The sequence below is a fragment of the Opisthocomus hoazin genome, chromosome 1 (assembly GCF_030867145.1).
Source record: "Opisthocomus hoazin isolate bOpiHoa1 chromosome 1, bOpiHoa1.hap1, whole genome shotgun sequence".
In the NCBI taxonomy this organism is placed as follows: Eukaryota; Metazoa; Chordata; class Aves; order Opisthocomiformes; family Opisthocomidae; genus Opisthocomus; species Opisthocomus hoazin.
In genome coordinates, this window is record NC_134414.1 from 77,306,952 (window position 1) to 77,323,883 (window position 16,932).

General features: G+C 50.3%; 1 protein-coding gene across 1 annotated transcript; it reads left to right on the plus strand.

Moving 5' to 3' along the window:
• Positions 1-4,879: 4,879 nt before the first annotated feature.
• LOC142362012 (lysozyme g-like) lies at positions 4,880-9,282 on the plus strand. Its single transcript, XM_075426859.1, has 6 exons — positions 4,880-4,954; positions 5,721-5,794; positions 6,141-6,242; positions 6,495-6,691; positions 6,816-6,954; positions 8,792-9,282. The coding sequence occupies exons 2-6, from the start codon at positions 5,752-5,754 to the stop codon at positions 8,923-8,925; spliced, it is 615 nt and encodes a 204-aa protein (XP_075282974.1). The 5' UTR covers positions 4,880-4,954; positions 5,721-5,751; the 3' UTR covers positions 8,926-9,282.
• Positions 9,283-16,932: the final 7,650 nt, after the last annotated feature.

The window sequence follows — 16,932 nt, forward strand, 5'->3', positions numbered from 1 at the left end:
CACCATCTTGCGATGCCATAAACAGTGGTGCTGGGGAAGGCCCTTTGAGCTCTTCTGGTCCACCGTGGGCTGCACCCAGTAACTGCCTCTCAGTGGGATGCTTCTCAGAGTATCTCATAAACCTGGGCTGATATCCTTAAGATTCAACCTTCGCCCGTTGAGAAATCATTTGCTTTGAAGTGAGCATTGCACTGAACTCGGGGCCAAATTTTGTGATTGTGCAGGTGTGTGTGAATCGATTAATAATACCCTATCACTGCAATTGTAATAGTAAATTCTTTCTAATAGCTCTGTAAATGATAATTTAACCAGTGATTAGTAGCTACTGAATTCCCATGATCCTCTCTCTCTCTGAACTGTGAACTCACCATGAATTACTGCTAAACTTATCCCTTAGACATAAACCTTTGCTGTCTAAGGCCGGGTCTGGATTCAGCCGCACCCATGCTCCTCTCTGAGCAGAAGTTTAGAAAGCAAGGGGGTCCTTTGCAAACCAGGTGACTCAACGGGAGGCTCTCCCTTACTCCATACACTTTTCTTTTACTTCTGTATAAATAATTTTCCACTCAAAACCTCCGTCGGTTTTCTATTGCATTCATGTAATAAATAATAGAGTGAACTGTGCCAATGAACTTTGTACGATCACATTTTCTACATTCTCTGTAAAATCTTTTCTCACAGAATCTTTGAATGATCATTCAAGTGACCAAACCACTCATCCGGGACAATTTGGTGCAGTTGGTAGGATGGCAAGTAGTATCGCTGCAGTGACCATGAAATGGTGAACTTCAGGATCCTGCATGGAGGAAGCAAGGCACTAAGTAGGATCAAAACCTTGGACTTCAGGAAAGGTAACATTGGCCTCTTCAAGGACCTGCTTGGAGGAATTCCATGGGTGAGGACTCTAAAAGTAGGGGGTTCCAAGAGAGCTGGTCGCTGTTTAAACATCAGTTCCTCCCTGCTCAGGATCGGTGCATCCCCCTGAGCAAGAAATCGAGCATAGGAGGCAGGAGACCCGCATGGATGAGCAAGGAGCTTCTAGCAGAACTCAGATGGAAGAGAAAGGTCTAGGGAAGGTGGAAAGAGGGATAGTCCACCTGGGAGGAGTACAGCAACGTTGTCAGAGCATGCAGGGATGCAACAAGGAAGGCTAAGGTCCACCTGGAATTGAATCTGGCAAGGGATGTTGAGGACAACAAGGCGGCCTTCTTCACGTACATCAGAAGTAAATGGAAGACTAGGGAAAATGTGGGGCTGCTGCTGAACAACGTGGGTGTCGTGGTGGCAGAGGATGCAGAGAAGGCAGAGTTACTGAATGCCTTGTTTACTTCAGTCTTTAGTGCTAAGGCCAGCACTCAGGAATCCCAGGCCCTGGAGGTAAGAGAAAAAGCCTAGAGAAGGGAAGGCTTTCCCTTGGCTGAGAAGGATCATGCGAGAGATCACTTAAACAATCTGGACGCCCACAAATCCGTGGGCCTCGATGGAATGCACCCACGAGTGCTGAGGGAGCTGGCACATGTCATTGCTGAGCCACTCTCCAGCATCTTTGTCAGGTCCTGGAGGACAGGAGAGGTGCCCAAGGAGTGGAGAAAAGCCAGTGTCACTCCAGTCTTCAAAAAGTGTAAGAAGGAGGACCCAGGGAACTACAGGCCGGTCAGCCTCACCTCCATCCCTGGAAAAATGATGGAGCAGCTCATTCTGCAGGTCATCATTAAGCAAGTGGAGGAAAAGAAGGTTATCAGGAGTAGTCAACATGGATTCACCAAGGGGAAATCATGCTTGACCAATCTGATAGCTTTCTACGATGGTAAGACTGGCTTGTGGGTAGATGAGGGGAGAGCAGTGGATGTTGTCTACGTCGACTTCAGAAAGGCTTTTGACACGGTCTCCCGTAACATCCTCCTACGGAAGCTCAGGAAGTGTGGGCTGGATGAGTGGTCAGTGAGGTGGACTGAGAACTGGCTGAATGGCAGAGCTCAGAGTGTTGTCATCAGCGGCGCTGAGTCTAGTTGGAGGCCTGTAGCTAGTGGGGTTCCCCAGGGGTCAGTGATGGTCCCAGTCTTGTTCAGCTTCTTCATCAATGACCTGGATGAAGGGACAGAGTGTACTCTCATCAAGAATGTTGACGATACAAAACTGGGAGGAGCGGTAGATACACCAGAAGGCTGTGCTGCCATTCAGTGAGACCTAGAGAGGCTGGAGAGTTGGGCAGAGAGGAACCTGATGAGGTTCAACAAGGGCAAGTGCAGGGTCCTGCACCTGGGGAGAAACAACCCCATGCACCAGTACAGGCTTGGGGAAGACCTGCTGGAGAGAAGCTCTGTGGAGAGGGACCTGGCAGTGCTGATGCACGACAAGTTGACCATGAGCCAGCAGTGTGCCCTTGTTGCCAAGAAGGCCAATGGGATCCTGGAGTGCATTGGAAGGAGTGTGGCCAGCAGGTCGAGGGAGGTTCTCCTTCCTCTCTACTGCGTCCTAGTGAGGCCCCATCTGGAGCTACTGCGTGTACTCAGCTCCAGCCAAGGGTGTTCGCTGGCCTCAGTAAGCTAATACAGGACAAGGGAGTCTTTCCAGTGACACCAGTGGACTATTTGTGTTTGTGCATCCATGCAGATGGGTTTGCAGTAGAAAGCCAGCCTAGAGAAAAGGTCACACATTTTTAAAATCAGTAAGGCATTTTCAATTGTTAACAGCATTGCATGATATGCCTCCAAGTTTGCCTCCAAGACTGAAGTGATTATCTGCCATTATCACACACAGGGGTTACTGCAGAAGTGCTCTTTCACCAGCAAAATCTGTGCCTTGCATGCTCTTAGCAGAGAGGGTCATACTGCTTGACTTTGAAAACTCATTTGCCCCAAAGCCGAGCAATAATCCCATTGCCTTTTGAACAGAGAGACAAGGGATGCGTGCACTCTGTAGCACGTTAGATTTCAAACACCTATATCATTAAAGCAAAGGTACTGCACCTGCTCATCACAAAGACATGCTGCGGGTGTTCAGAGGGGCCGTGTGAGCAAGAGATAGGAAGGCAACATTTTACAAAGGACATGGTTCAGTTTAGGCGTCAGTCGTTCAAGGGCTGCACAAGGGAGAGTCAGCAAAACAGCGATGCCAACACCCCAGGCAGAACGGGCCTGGACCCAAACAGCTCACGTAGAAGATTAAGCATCACTTTGGCATCTGTAGCCCTTCTCCCCGCAAAGCTGGGCTTTGCTCTTAGAGGTGAAGATGTGACATTTTAAGAAGGTTGTTTATGGACCACCTCATTCCTCCGACTGCAGACTACTGGGGAGAAGAAACTGCAGGGACAGAGGAGAGCAGAGCGGTTGGGAAAGCCAGCACTGCTGTCCCACCACGGGAGCACGAGGCCCACGGGACAGGTGAAATCATGGGGCCTGAGGGGGTCCTTGGAGAAGATGGAGAGAGGGTGCAGAGACAGGTTCAGCCAATCCCGTGACCACAGCAACTGGTTAATAACAGACTGGGTGTTATTTGCCTTGCTCCGACTAAAAGGGGGTGGAAATCCCCACTCCACTGTTCATTGTCAGCTTCTTCTCCTTCCGTGAGATTGCCCAGAGATAATGTTAAAACATTGATCGTCTCAAGCAAATATGCCAGGTCCACCAGGCACTCCTCTGCCAAGGTATTAACTCATGAAGGCAAACCTGGGGGAGCAGCGGACTGCTCCTTTCATCACGGCCAGCCTCGTGCAGCGGCTCCATCTCGTGAAGATGCTGTCAGAGGTGGGACGAGACCCACTGCCTTCACACTGTTCAAGGAAATGGGGGCTTCCAAAGAAAGGCATCAGCAGAACGAGTCAGTCCCACTGCTAATCAAGCTGTGCCCAACAAGGCCTCCTGTGCTTTGCTATCTGCCCACTGCGCACCCTTTGGAGACTGACCGCAGCCTCCACAGATACCAAGCAGACTCCCCCACCCACAGTGGGTGACACTTTTCCCACCTCTGGTATTTTTGGCACATGAGGGGTCAGGGAAAGGGTGATGAGTGTGCAGAAACGTGGCTGGGGAGCAGAGGGAGGGAGAGGTCTCTCGAGGGCAGGCAAGGGGCTTGGTGGATGGAGGCAAGGGGCCCCGAGAGCCTCTGACTAGAGCAACCGCAGGCACATAACCCCTCACTAACGTGACGCCGGTATCCTTAGCATTGGTGTCTGTCCCCAGGTAGCAAATGCAGCTTCAGTGATTGGAGACGCCTGGCTCATTGCAGTCCCTCTACTCGCAAGCAGATGTGTGCCTGAAAACTCTTCCCCTCACAGCAGAGAGGAATGTTGAGGCAAGGGGTTGTTTGAATCATTTCAGAGACGCATCAGGCTTGTTGGAAGCTGTTACAAAAAACACAAAAAGCTGAAATGACAAGGCTTCGTTATCTATCCTGCTGGCAAGCAATGTCAGCAGAGCACACTGTCATGGGAGGAACCCCCAGGCAGGGGCAGATGGTCCACCATCACAGATGTGGCCAGTGTCTCAGGAGGGTGCTAGCCCAGGCAGTAGGGCTGCAAGCCCCTCCATGCCACAGATGGAGGGTCAGTCCCAGGCCTCTTTTCTTGAGCAGTAGCGACACAGCCCAGGATGCCGGGATGGGACTGGGGCAAGCAGCCGCAGAAGAGCTGGGTGCTGAGACTTTGCCTTGGCCCTCACCTTGGCTCCCTCCAGGAACAGGGTTTGAAATACCAGATGCAGGTGAGGAGATGCCCAGAGTAAAATAGGGTCCTTTTTTCTCCCTTTGGAAATCTGGGAAATGCCAGTCCCAAGGACATACTTGCCACCATGCCAAAGTCTAGAGTGCAACAGGTTCTATTTACATGAGAAAAAAATGCAGCTCAATACATTCCATCACAGTGTTGGATCGCCACCAAAAGGAAGGTAGCCTTCCCTGTAAATTACCCTTCCCCAATCCTCTGTCCTGTGCCAGAAGGCGAGCTGCGGAGAAGTAGGTAAGACACCACCACTCGGGGCGGGAGCTCTTCTCATTCCCTTCAGCAATAGCAGCTCCTCAGCAGCCCATGGGCTGCACTTCTTTACTGCATGAGATTTCTGCTTGAGTAAGGACACCGAAATTTGTCCTGTAGTTCTGGATTTAGCTCACCTACATTTAGATGTCTTTCATCCCTACGTGAGCCCATCTCCCTAGGCAACCCTCACAGCCGGTGAGGGGAAATGGGTGCTCCCGGAGCACAACTCACCCTGAAGTAGACAGACACAATGATTTCGACAGCTTGCATCTTGAAAGTACCTATTTCTGAGTATGAAGAAAGTCTCAGGAGACTGAGGCAAAGCTGCCCAGGGGTGGGGAAGGTGGTTTGTATACAGAACATGGGCAGGGAATAAGGTCATTCACGGTGGCAGTGCAGCAGTGCAGGGCACTGAACATTACTAATTTTACTTTTTCTCAACCAAGTATAGGGTTTGAGATTTGGTGGAAGCTCCCGAGATGTCATAGCAGCTGTGGGTTTGAAACACCAGCAACAGTGAGAGGTCACCAGTCTCTTGTGAGCAGATGCAGGCTGGTTTGTGCCGCAGCAGGAGAGCTGCCATTGGTGTCTCTCGTAAAAAGAGACGCGACTCCGTTTGTGTATCGCTTCGTCTATCTAACCAAGAGAAATGCCCCGTCAGCTCAGAAAGTTTCTTTGTGTTTCTCCAGCAAGTAGTGGGATTTGTTCATGTGTTCATGTGTGCCAGTGCTGACTGATTGCTTTTCAGGCTGTTCTGCGTGCGCAGGAAGAACCACGCCATGTACCCGATGCTCGTGCTGCTGGGCCTCGCTGCCCTCCTGGGTAAGCCTGGCGTCCCCCCCTGCTGCGCTCCAAGCACCTGGGGACACACGCCTGGTTCCCCAACCCCCTCCCCAAAATCTCCACTGCCATTAAACTCTATTGGAGGGCAGAGTGCTGGGGGTCCCCCGGTGAGGCTTATGGAAGGAGGGATGGCCCTGATGGACGGGTGGGCGCAGGGTGCAGGGCAGGACCTCGCCTCCTCTCCATCGCAAGGAGCGAGAGTGGCAGCCCCGTGCGGCTCCCGCGTCCCGCAGCCCGACCTCTGTGGCGTGCAACCTCCCCTCGGGTTTTGTTCGCAGTCACAAAAGGCTTTTATTGCTTGAGCCCTTCCGTGTCACCTCTGCAGGTGCCTCCCAGGGCAGCACGGATTGCTATGGCAGTGTAAGCGGAATTGAAACCACGGGGGCTTCCTGCAAAACTGCAAAGCCAGAGGGTTTATCCTACTGCGGTGAGTATCCCTCTTCTGCCACGCTTCTCCACGGCACAACTACCCTGGTTCCTTCACATCTCCAAAGTGCTGAACACAGGCTAGCTGCTGAGCCTGCACAAGAGCCCTGCCGGTGAACATCTGCCTCCTCCCACAGTCAGGGCAAAGAAAAGTGTCATCTATTTCTGCCTGCACTAGAAGGCGAGAGGTGAGAGGCAATGCTGAGTTTTAAAGGTTATTAGCAAACATCTTTACTTTTGATTGGAATTACAGGAGTTAAGGCATCAGAAACGATTGCTGAACGGGACCTAGAAGCCATGGCTCAATATAAAACTCTGATTGAGGAAGTTGGCAAAAAGCTGTGCGTCGAACCAGCCATCATCGCTGGCATCATCTCCCGGGAATCTCATGCCGGCACAATACTGAAGGACGGCTGGGGCGACAACGGAAATGGCTTTGGTTTAATGCAGGTATTGGCTGATATTCCACTAAGACCTGATAAATATACAGCAGATAAATAAAAGTAAACCTCCTAAAGGTACCATCCATTGCAGAAGGGAAATTTTACTTCTTTTTGTTGCTTTGTATTTCTAGGTTGACAAAAACTCCCATACACCTGTGGGAGCGTGGAACAGCGAAGCTCACATTACCCAGGGCACAGACATACTTGTCTCAATGATAAAGACAATCCAGGCAAAGTTCCCAAGCTGGACAAAGGACCAGCAGCTGAAAGGTAAGGTACAGGCCACAGGTTTTGTCCAGGACAGAAGAAAAATTTTAGGACGAGAATATGCTGAATTAGCCCTTGTGTTCCTCAAAAACCACGTTCCTAACAGGCTGTCGCTTATCTTTTCACCCCGCTTTTCTCTCACCGGCAGAAGACAAGCTTTGCCAAGTCGGTGCTGTTCCTGCCTTTGCTTAGTAGGGCAGCCTGGCTCAATTTTCAGCACCATGCGGCAAATGTTTATACACCTGAAATCCAGTCTGTAGAGGAGCTGAGCTTTCCTTGTCTGACTGCGAGGAGTCTCCCACAGCCATTCCGGTTAGCAAGCAGCCCCGTGGTTTGCTCGAACGGGGCCAGCAGTTCACTCCAGATCTCTGCTGTCAAAGGAGACGAGGTGTTTGCTCTCGGGGAACTGCAAAACTGTGCTGCACAAGTGGAAAAGCTCAAAGCAGGCTGCACCCCACAAGCCCCTGGGACTGCTGGGGTGCCGCAGCGGGCTCCTTTCACAGCCACCTCAGATGCCCCTGCTTTTCAACAGGCCATATGGAGTGGCACATACGCAGCTGCAGGACAGAAATAATGCAATCTAGGAGAGTGTTCTAACTCTCTTTTAAGAGCAGTAATTTTCAAGGATGAGTGAGGAGTTACAAGGATGTTGGATATGATGTGGTATGGTGTGGTATGATGTGGTACGGCATGATCTGACATGAGATGATATGGTGTGGTATGGTATGATAGGACACGATATGATCCTATCCTATCCTATCCTATCCTATCCTATCCTATCCTATCCTATCCTATCCTATCCTATCCTATCCTATCCTATCCTATCCTATCCTGATCTGTTTTATTCTATTCTGAACAAGCCCCAGTGTAAACAAAGGGCTTGTGCTGGACCAGGTAAATGGGACAAGTTCATCAAGTTGCAAATATCTGTGAGCTCAAAACCTCAGGTATATTTCTGATGTTTTGGTGGATTCAGCACTAATTGTGAGCTGTTTGAAGAGCCCCAGTGGAGTCAGAGAAGCTCCGATAATGCTGCCTTCTCCCCTGCTAGAAGGGGTCCCAATAAGAGAAAGCTTTCAAAACCAGTAAAAGCAGAATATATAGGGCTGAAATGATCCCTGGTTTTTTAAGTCTGTATGACTTGGGATGCTGGTTGACGAGAAACTCAACCTGACCCAGCAATGTGCACTTGCAGCCCAGAAGGCCAACTGTATCCTGGGCTGCATCAAAAGCAGCGTGGCCAGCAGGGCAAGGGAGGGGATTCTGCCCCTCTGCTCCGCTCTACTGAGACCCCACCTGGAGTCCTGCGTCCAGATCTGGAGCCCTCAGCACAGCAAAGACAAGGACCTGTTGGAGCGGGTCCAGAGGAGCGCCAGAAAGATGATCAGGGAGCTGGAGCACCTCTCCTATGAGGAAAGGCTGAGAGAGTTGGGGCTGTTCAGCCTGGAGAAGAGAAGGCTGCGGGGAGACCTTAGAGCAGCCTTCCAACACCTGAGGGGCTGCCTGCAAGAAAGCTGGAGAGGGATTTTTCACAAGGGCCTGGAGTGATAGGACAAGGGGTAATGGCTTGAAATTGAAAGAGGATTGATTTAGACAAGGTATAAGAAAGAAATATTTTACTATGAGGGTGATGAGGCACTGGAAGAGGTTGCCCAGAGAAGCTCTGGATGCCCTCTCCCTGGAAGTCTTCAAGGCAAGCTTGGATGGGGCTTTGAGCAACCTGGGCTGGTGGAAGGTGTCCCTGCCGATAGCAGGGGACTTGGAACTCAATGATCTATAAAGTCCCTTCCAACTCAAACCATTCTGTGATTCTATGACTTCTTTTGGTGTTTCATTTCAGGTGGGATTTCTGCCTACAATGCTGGGCCTAACAATGTCCAAACCTACGACGGAATGGACATCGGCACCACCCACGATGACTACGCCAATGACGTGTCTGCACGAGCCCAGTATTACAAGAAACACGGCTATTAGACTCGGGAATCTCTACTGAGTAACTTCAGAGCAGCTCTAGACTGCTAACTGCTACAGATGCAAAAGTACAGGAAAGCTTTACATGAATAAGAATTTGCCGATTAAAGCCCTGAATTTTTAAACCAACAGTCAGTTAGAGACCAGTCATGTAGTTTCTTTACAAGCAACATGCTTTGGCTTTTACACAGGGAATATTACCAACATCTTTCATCATTCTTTTCTGCTATCTACATTGTTCTCTGCGTTATGAGGGCTGTCTTGTTTTGCTATTGATAATTTACTACCTTTCAGGTCTTCAACACATCTCTGCCAAAATCTGTCATTCATCTGTCATTAAAATATCAAAAGGCAAAATGCTTCCTTGGGTATTAGCGTCATGATTTGTTTTTTCAAAGCTGCTTGACATTTACATTATGCTGCAGAATATTCCTTTTTTCTGAATGATAATTTTTCCTATGAATGCATAGAATAGCGATGGATGTTTGCAGTCACACAGAACTAAGGAAAGAGAAACTGAATACAAGTCTTACTAGCAAATGAAGCAGGGCTCCAAGGTGCTCATACTGTCATGTGTGTTAGCAGAGTCTGGGTAAGTGCAGCATTGATTTTAGGCAGAGAGAGAAACTGCGGAGGGAACAGGATGAAAGACGTGTTTGCACTTCATCAAGTTCCTTTTCCTCTCTGCTGCTTGTAGAAGAGTGACACTTGGGGAAAGCAGCAGTCTTTGGGTTTGGCATATTTTGGTGCTCCTACTCCTTCCAGACCTGGGATCAAACTATCTGGGGGAGGGAGAGGATGGAGAGGCAAAGGGGAGGAGGGCAGTACATACCTGCAGGACCGAGTGACGCTCATTCTCCAGGGCCAAAGCAAGGGTTGGTTTTGGTTTGGCAGCAAGCAGTGCAAGCCGTGCCTGTCCCACCAGCATCCCCTTGCATGCTGAAGGAACTTCCTTTCTTCTTCCATGATGAGCACGAGCACACCTGCTAGCACTGGGAATAACTGTGTATCAAGATACTTAGAAAAACCACGGGCTGCAAGAATCTTAAATGGGTAGGAAAATGCAATCCAAAGCCTTTAGCAGTGCAGAGAGTTCTGATACGCATCCTCCCAGAAGCAATTAGAGACCACGCTGCAAACATCCAGCATGGATTTAAACAAGGTAAATCCTGCCTGGCCAACCTGTTTGCGATGAGATGACCAGCTTTATGGCAAAGGGGAGAGGATCGGGCATGGTGTACCTTGACCTGGCAAGCTCTTTGCTCCAGTCTGCTGTAGTATGCTTACAGCCAGACTGGTGAGACAGGAACTGGACAGGTGGGCAGAAAATCGGCTAGAAAGTCACCAGGCTCAAAGCATGGGGGTCAGTGTCCATTACAGGGTCTGGCTGGTGGCCAACGGTGAGTGGCATCCCCTGGGGACAGGTCCGGCAGCCAGTACTGCTTCATGGCTGCAGCAGCAACTCAGGCTCTGGACAGAGAGCGCTCCCAGCGAGTTCACAGATGATACCAAATAGCGGGTCCTGGAGAGGCTGGAGAAATGGGCTGATGGTAACCTCATGACGATCAATTAAGACAAAGGCAAAGCCCTACAGCTGGGACAGAATAACCCCATGCACCAGTATGGGCTGGGAGGCAACTATCTAAAAGTGAGCTGTGCAAAAAGGGACCCGGGGGTCGGGGTGGACACCAAGGGCCCTCATGGAGATGTAGGCTAAGAGCACTCTGAGCTGCATTAGCAAAATTCTAGCTATCAGGGAGGGGAAATATCATTTCCCTCTCTTTCATGCTTGTGTGGCCACACATGGAGCACTGCATCCAGTCTGGGCTTCCCAACACAAGAGGGAAGCTGACACACTGGAGTGAGTCCAGCAGAGGCCACCAAGCTGGCCAAGGGCTGGAGCACAGGACACACAAGGAAAAGCTGAGGGGGCTGAGACCCCCCAGCCTGGAGAAGAATCTGCTTTGGGGTGGCCATGGTGTCTGGGACTTGACTGCACTGACTGCAGCTTCCCCCACCTCTCTCCCAGGGGCCTGGGTGCCTGCATTGAAGGTCAGCTCTGATACCACACTCTAATGAGTCTCATCTCTTCTCCCCTCCCATGCACCTTCTGCCTGCTGGCTCAGGAGCTGCATTTAAACTGACAGCCTTCCCCTGGGTCCTCACCTGAGCTGCGCTGGATGTCAGCTGGCACCTACTGACCCTGATTTTGCCTGACTGACTTTCCTTCCTGGCTTGCTGCTGAAGCTGTCTTGTTACTATGGACTTGTCCTAGCAGGTCACCTCAACTTGCAAAGACCTTGCTTACCACCAGCACAGCTCACATGGTGCAGCGAGACCTGGACAGGCTGGAGAGTTGGGCGCAGAAGAACCTGATGAAGTTCAACACGGGCAAGTGCAGGGTCCTGCACCTGGGGAGGAACAACCCCATGCACCAATAAAGGCTTGGGACTAACTTGCTGGAAAGCCGTTCTGTGGAGAGGGACCCAGGTGTCCTGGTGGATGACAGGTTAACCATGAGCCAGCAGTGTGCCTTGGTTGCCAAAAAGGCCAACGGTATCCTGGGGTGCATTAAGAAGAGTGTGGCCAGCAGGTCGAGGGAGGTTCTTCTCCCCCTCTACTCTGCCCTAGGGAGGCCCCATCTGGAGGACTGTGTCCAGTTCTGGGCTCCCCAGTTCAAGAAAGATGAGGATCTACTGGAGAGAGTCCAGTCAAGGGCTATGAGGGTGAGGAGGGGACTGGAGCATCTCTCCTACAAGGAAAGGCTGAGGGAGCTGGGCTTGTTTATGCTGAAGAAGGCCGAGAGGGGATGTTATAAATGCTTATAAATATCTTAAGGCTGGATGTCGAGAGGACAGGGCCAGACTCTTTTCAGTGGTGCCCAGCGACAGGACAACGGGCAATGGGCACAGACTGAAGCATAGGAAGTTCCAGCTGAACACGAGGAAGAACTTCTTTACTCTGAGGGTGATGGAGCACTGAACAGGCTGCCCAGAGAGGTGGTGGATTCTCCTTCTCTGGAGATATTCAAGACTCGCCTGGACAAGGTCCTGTGCAGCCTGCTGTAGGTGACCCTGCTTTGGCAGGGAGGTAGGACTAGACAATCCCCAGAGGTTCCTTCCAACCCCTAGCATTCTGTGATTCTGTGACTCCAGGTGGGGTTTCACCAGAGCTGAGCAGAGGGACAGAATCCCCTCTCTCACCCTTCTGGCCAAGCTGCTTGTGATGCAGCCCAGGATACTGTTGCCTTTGGGCTGCGAGTGCACATTGCTGGGTCATGTTGAGCTTCTCATCAACCAGTACCCGCAAGTCCTTCTTGGTAGGGTTGCTCTCAATCCATTCTCCACCCAGCCTGTATTTGTGCTTGGGATTGCGCCGACCCATGTGCAGGACCTTGCACTTGGCCTTGATGAACTCCAAGAGGTTCTCACAGGCCGATCTCTCAAGCCTGTCCAGGTCCCTCTGGATAGTATCACTTCCCTCCAGCACATCAACCTCAACACTCAGCTTGGTGTTGTCGGCAAACTTGCTGAGGGTGCACTCAATCCCACTGTCCATGTCACCAACAAAAATGTTAAACAGCGCTGGTCCCAATACTGACCTCTGAGGAACGCTACTGTCACAGACTGAAAGGGTTAATACGTGTTAAGATCTCAAACGTTGTTTTGAAATAGCTGCCTCAGGCCTGGACAGCGTGTCAAAGGTCTGTCCTGAGCAAGCGGGACAGTGCCCACCCGCAGCACGGGGTCTGCCCAGCCACAGCAGGCTGCAATAAGGTAACACAAGACGGGGAGGGCAGATCGGGGGATGCGCAGTTCTGCTTTTCTGATGTGCCTTACCCAAATATGGGAAGAGGTGACATAAAGTTCATTTGAGGAAGGGGCTTGAGACCCCCTACGAGACCCCTTGAGAGTCTTCCCCCCACTGGTACCTGAGCCGAAGATCACGAACTTTCAAGAGGAACTGCCACATAAGTCACCACCAGGTGTGACTAAGGGCGGAGACTGAGTGATAAAAGACACATGGGCAAAGGTCCTGGCACATGCCCACCACCAGAGGATGCCATGCCTGTCATCATCATTGCAGGATCCAAGAGCGGTGGTACCTCTCTTTGTTGTCCCTCTTTCTTTGCTTCTCTTCTCTTTACTCTCCCTCTTATGGGTATTTTTGATAAGAACCCACACTGACAATGCTTTCCATGCTTTCCAAGTTGCCCCTGTTATAAATAAAATGCCTAACTTCATTGTTGGGTGTAGTTTAATCTTAATTTAGACGGAGTGAATTCACAGAACCTGAGTTGCTTTTGCCCTCCCATAGGCGGGACGCGACAGCTACTTATCCCTGGTCTCCACTTTGATATGGAGATGCTGACTGCATATCTTTGAGTGCAACCATCCAGCCAATTCCTTGTCCACTGAGTGGTCCGCCCATCAAATCCACAACTCTCCAATTTAGAGACAAGCATGTTGTGTGGGACAGTGTCAAATGCCTTGCAGAAGTCCAGATAGATGACATCAGTTGCTCTTCCATTATCCATCAAAGCTGTAAGCCTGTCATAGAAGGCCATCAAATCTGTAGGCACCATTTGCCCTTAGAGAAGCCATGTTGGCTGTCACCAGTCAGCTCCTTATTTTCCATGTGCCTTAGCACAGTTTCCAGGAGGATTTGCTCCATGATCTTGCCGGGCATAGGGGTGAGACTGACTAGCCTGTAGTTCCCCAGGTCTTCCTTTCTTCCCTTTTTAAAAATAGGGGTTATGTTTCCTCTTTTCAAGTCAGTGGGAACTTCACTGGACTGCCACAACTTTTCAGATATGATGGATTTAAATGTGCTTCTTATAAGAAACAGCAAATCTGAAGTGGCAGGCTTTTACTCAACAGGCTGAAGGAGCAATTAAACAACCTGTTCCAGTGGTAAGTGAAGCAGCAGGAAAACACTGCCAAAAGCAAGTCCCCATGGGCCAAAGCTGTAAGTCCCGTGAGTGAACAGATTGGTCTGGCGACTGACTCTGAACGCTGCAGTTGGATCGGTTTGAGCCACGTGTCCATGTCACTCTCTCGGAGAGAAGCAGAAAACAAAAGGAAATGCCACCACAGCAATGTAGTGCTGAATAATACGGTTTGTTCTGCCTCAGTACTCATGGAAAAAGTGGGCTGGCATTTCCTAGCCAGCAACTGTTAACCGCTGTTAATAGGGCAAGATAAATAAGGACCAGTTTGGCCTAAAGTAAAAAAGCAATGATGTTTATGTCCTTGGACTGTCCTAATCATATTTCTGAGGCTGTCACATGAAGGAAGAGTTGGGTGGAAAGTTAGGGTGACTGTATGCTGCTGGACTTTTTAAAAGACTTACAGTTAGGTCTGTAAGGACATGGGACTGGAAGAAGGAAAACATTGTGCCCATTTTTAAAAGGGGCAGGAAGGAGGAATCTGGGAACGACCGATCTGTCAGCCTTGAAATAGATCATCCTAGAAGCTACGCTAATACACACGGTGAATAGCGAGGTTATTCAAGACAGCCAGCATTGCTTCACCAAGGGCAAGTCCTGCCTGACCAACCTTGTGGCTTTCCATGAGTGCGTGACTAGATCAGTGGAGTAGGGAAGAGCTACAGATATCATCTATCTGGACTTCTGTAAAGACTTCGATGCGGTCCCTCACAACATCCTTCTCTCTAAATTGGAGAGATACGGATTTGATGGGTGGACTGTTTGGGGGATAAGGAATTGGTTGGAAGGTTGCAGCCAGAAGGTGGTGGTCAACAGCTCCATGTCCAAGTGGACGACAGTGACGAGTGGTGTCTTTCAGGGGTCTGTACTGGGACCAGTGCTGTTTAACATTTTCATCAATGACATAGACAGCGCGATCGAGTGCATCCTCAGCAAGTCTGCAGTCAACACCAAGCTGCGTCGTGCAGTTGACACACCAGAAGGATGGGATGCAACACAGAGGGACCGGGACAAGCTTGAGAGGTGGGCCTGTGTGAACCTCATGAGGTTCAACAAGGCCAAGTGCAAGGTCCTACACCTGGGTCAGGGCAACCCCCAGTATCAATACAGGCTGGGAGATGAGGGGATTGAGAGCAGCCCCGTCAAGAAGGACTTGGGGGTACTGGTGGATGAAAAGCTGGACATGATCTGACAATGCGCGCTGGCAGCCCAGAAGGTCAACTGACTCCTGGCCTGCATCAAAAGCAACGTGGCCAGCAGAGCAAAGGAGGGGATTCTGCCCTTCTGTTCCCCTCTGCTGAGACCCCACCTGGAGTCTTGCATCCAGCTCGGGAGCCCTCAGCACAGCAAAGACATGGACCTGTTGGAGCACATCCAGAGGAGGGCTACAAAAATGACCCAGTCTGGAACACCTCTCCTACGATGAAAGGCTGAGAGAGTTGGGGCTGTTCAGCCTGGAGAAGAGAAGGCTGCGGAGAGACCTTATTATGGCCTTCCAGTACCTGAAGGGGGCATATAGGAAAGATGGGGAAAATCTTTTCAGCAGGGCTTGTTGCGATAGGACAAGGAGTAATGGCTTTAAACTAAGGGAGGGTAGATCTAGGCTTGATACAAGAAAGAAATTTTTTACGTTAAGGGTGGTGAAGCACTGGCACAGATTTCCCAGAGAAGCAGTGGAGGCCCCATCCCTGGAAACATTCAAGGCCAGGCTGGACGTACCTGGTGTTGTTGAAGATGCCCCTGCTCGCTGCAGGGGGGTTAGGCTAGATGACCTCTAAAGGTCCCTTCCAATCCAAACCATTCTATCATACTGTGATTCTGTGACATTCTGACTTCCAGCCTCCTCGTTGTCCATAGAGACAACCTTCAGCTGAAGCTCCAGCAGGGATTTAAGAAGGTCTCTTACGTTTCTAAGTGGCACCAAGCGGGTTTTAGCAGGGAGCAGCCTCTGGTCCTCACAGGTGAAGCAGGACGTATGAACCCAAATCAGGCCACCAAATGGTGTCACGGAATTCCTGGAATGCCATTTTGATCAGGTCAGGACAGCAGCAGTTCATTGCTCTAGGAGGGAACACCAAGCAGCACAGATGGCCTCTGCCCAAGGGGACCCTGCCTGAGTGCGGCAGTGGCAGAGCTGATGCTCTGCTCCTCACTCTTCACCAAACTGTCAGACAAGCAAGGGGTGGTAAGTAACAGCAGCGATGGAGATTCTTCAGATGAGGAACCTCTAGACAGATCAGAAAGCCCTAGGCAGTATATGCTTCATGAATACTTCCCTCCCTGGTTAATCAGACCACACTGACGAGACCAGTAGCTCCAAGTATTTCTTAACAAGTGAGGCCTGCCAAGAAAGGCCCATGAGGTGTTACTACCTTACTTCCACACAGTCACCTGAAAAGACGGCTGGGTGACCTGCACTCAACAGAGGGCAATGGCATGGCAGAAGCGACCTGCCTTCAGCTAAGGTGAGCCGTCAACGGGGCTGAACCCAGCCCTCGGCCAGGACTGGCAGCCACCCTGCAGGACACAACCGCCCTCAGCAGGCTCCAGCGGGGAAGGTGGCTTCAGCTGGTATGTCACTGAAGGCTTAGTTGTACATATGGAGCTATTGCCTATCCAAGAGATCTGCAAGGCATTCTGTCGTCTTAGCTAGTGAATATAGTCTAGTTAGAAAACAGAGAAAAAGTTCTAACAACAAACAGGCATGAGAGGGAAGACCATGCTTGCCTCTTGTGGTATTTGTAGAGGACCACATCACAGGGGCTTACCACTACAACAGAGAGGCATACTGTATTACAAGATGCAGAAAGCATAAGGATTTTTATTTTGATTTCCATCCAACATTTAAAATTGATCTAAAAGATTTAAGGTGGCTGTTTACTTTGCCCCTGTATGTTTGAAATTGCTGGACTAGGTTTAACAGATACAAAGCTTCACCTGTGGGAAGCTTACTGTACTTACAGTGACCCTTCTCCCAAACATGGCTGATCCACAAGGCATTACCCAGCTTCCTTGAATTATCCTATGTCGTGCAGAGAAGAATTCAAACAGATGACTAGAAC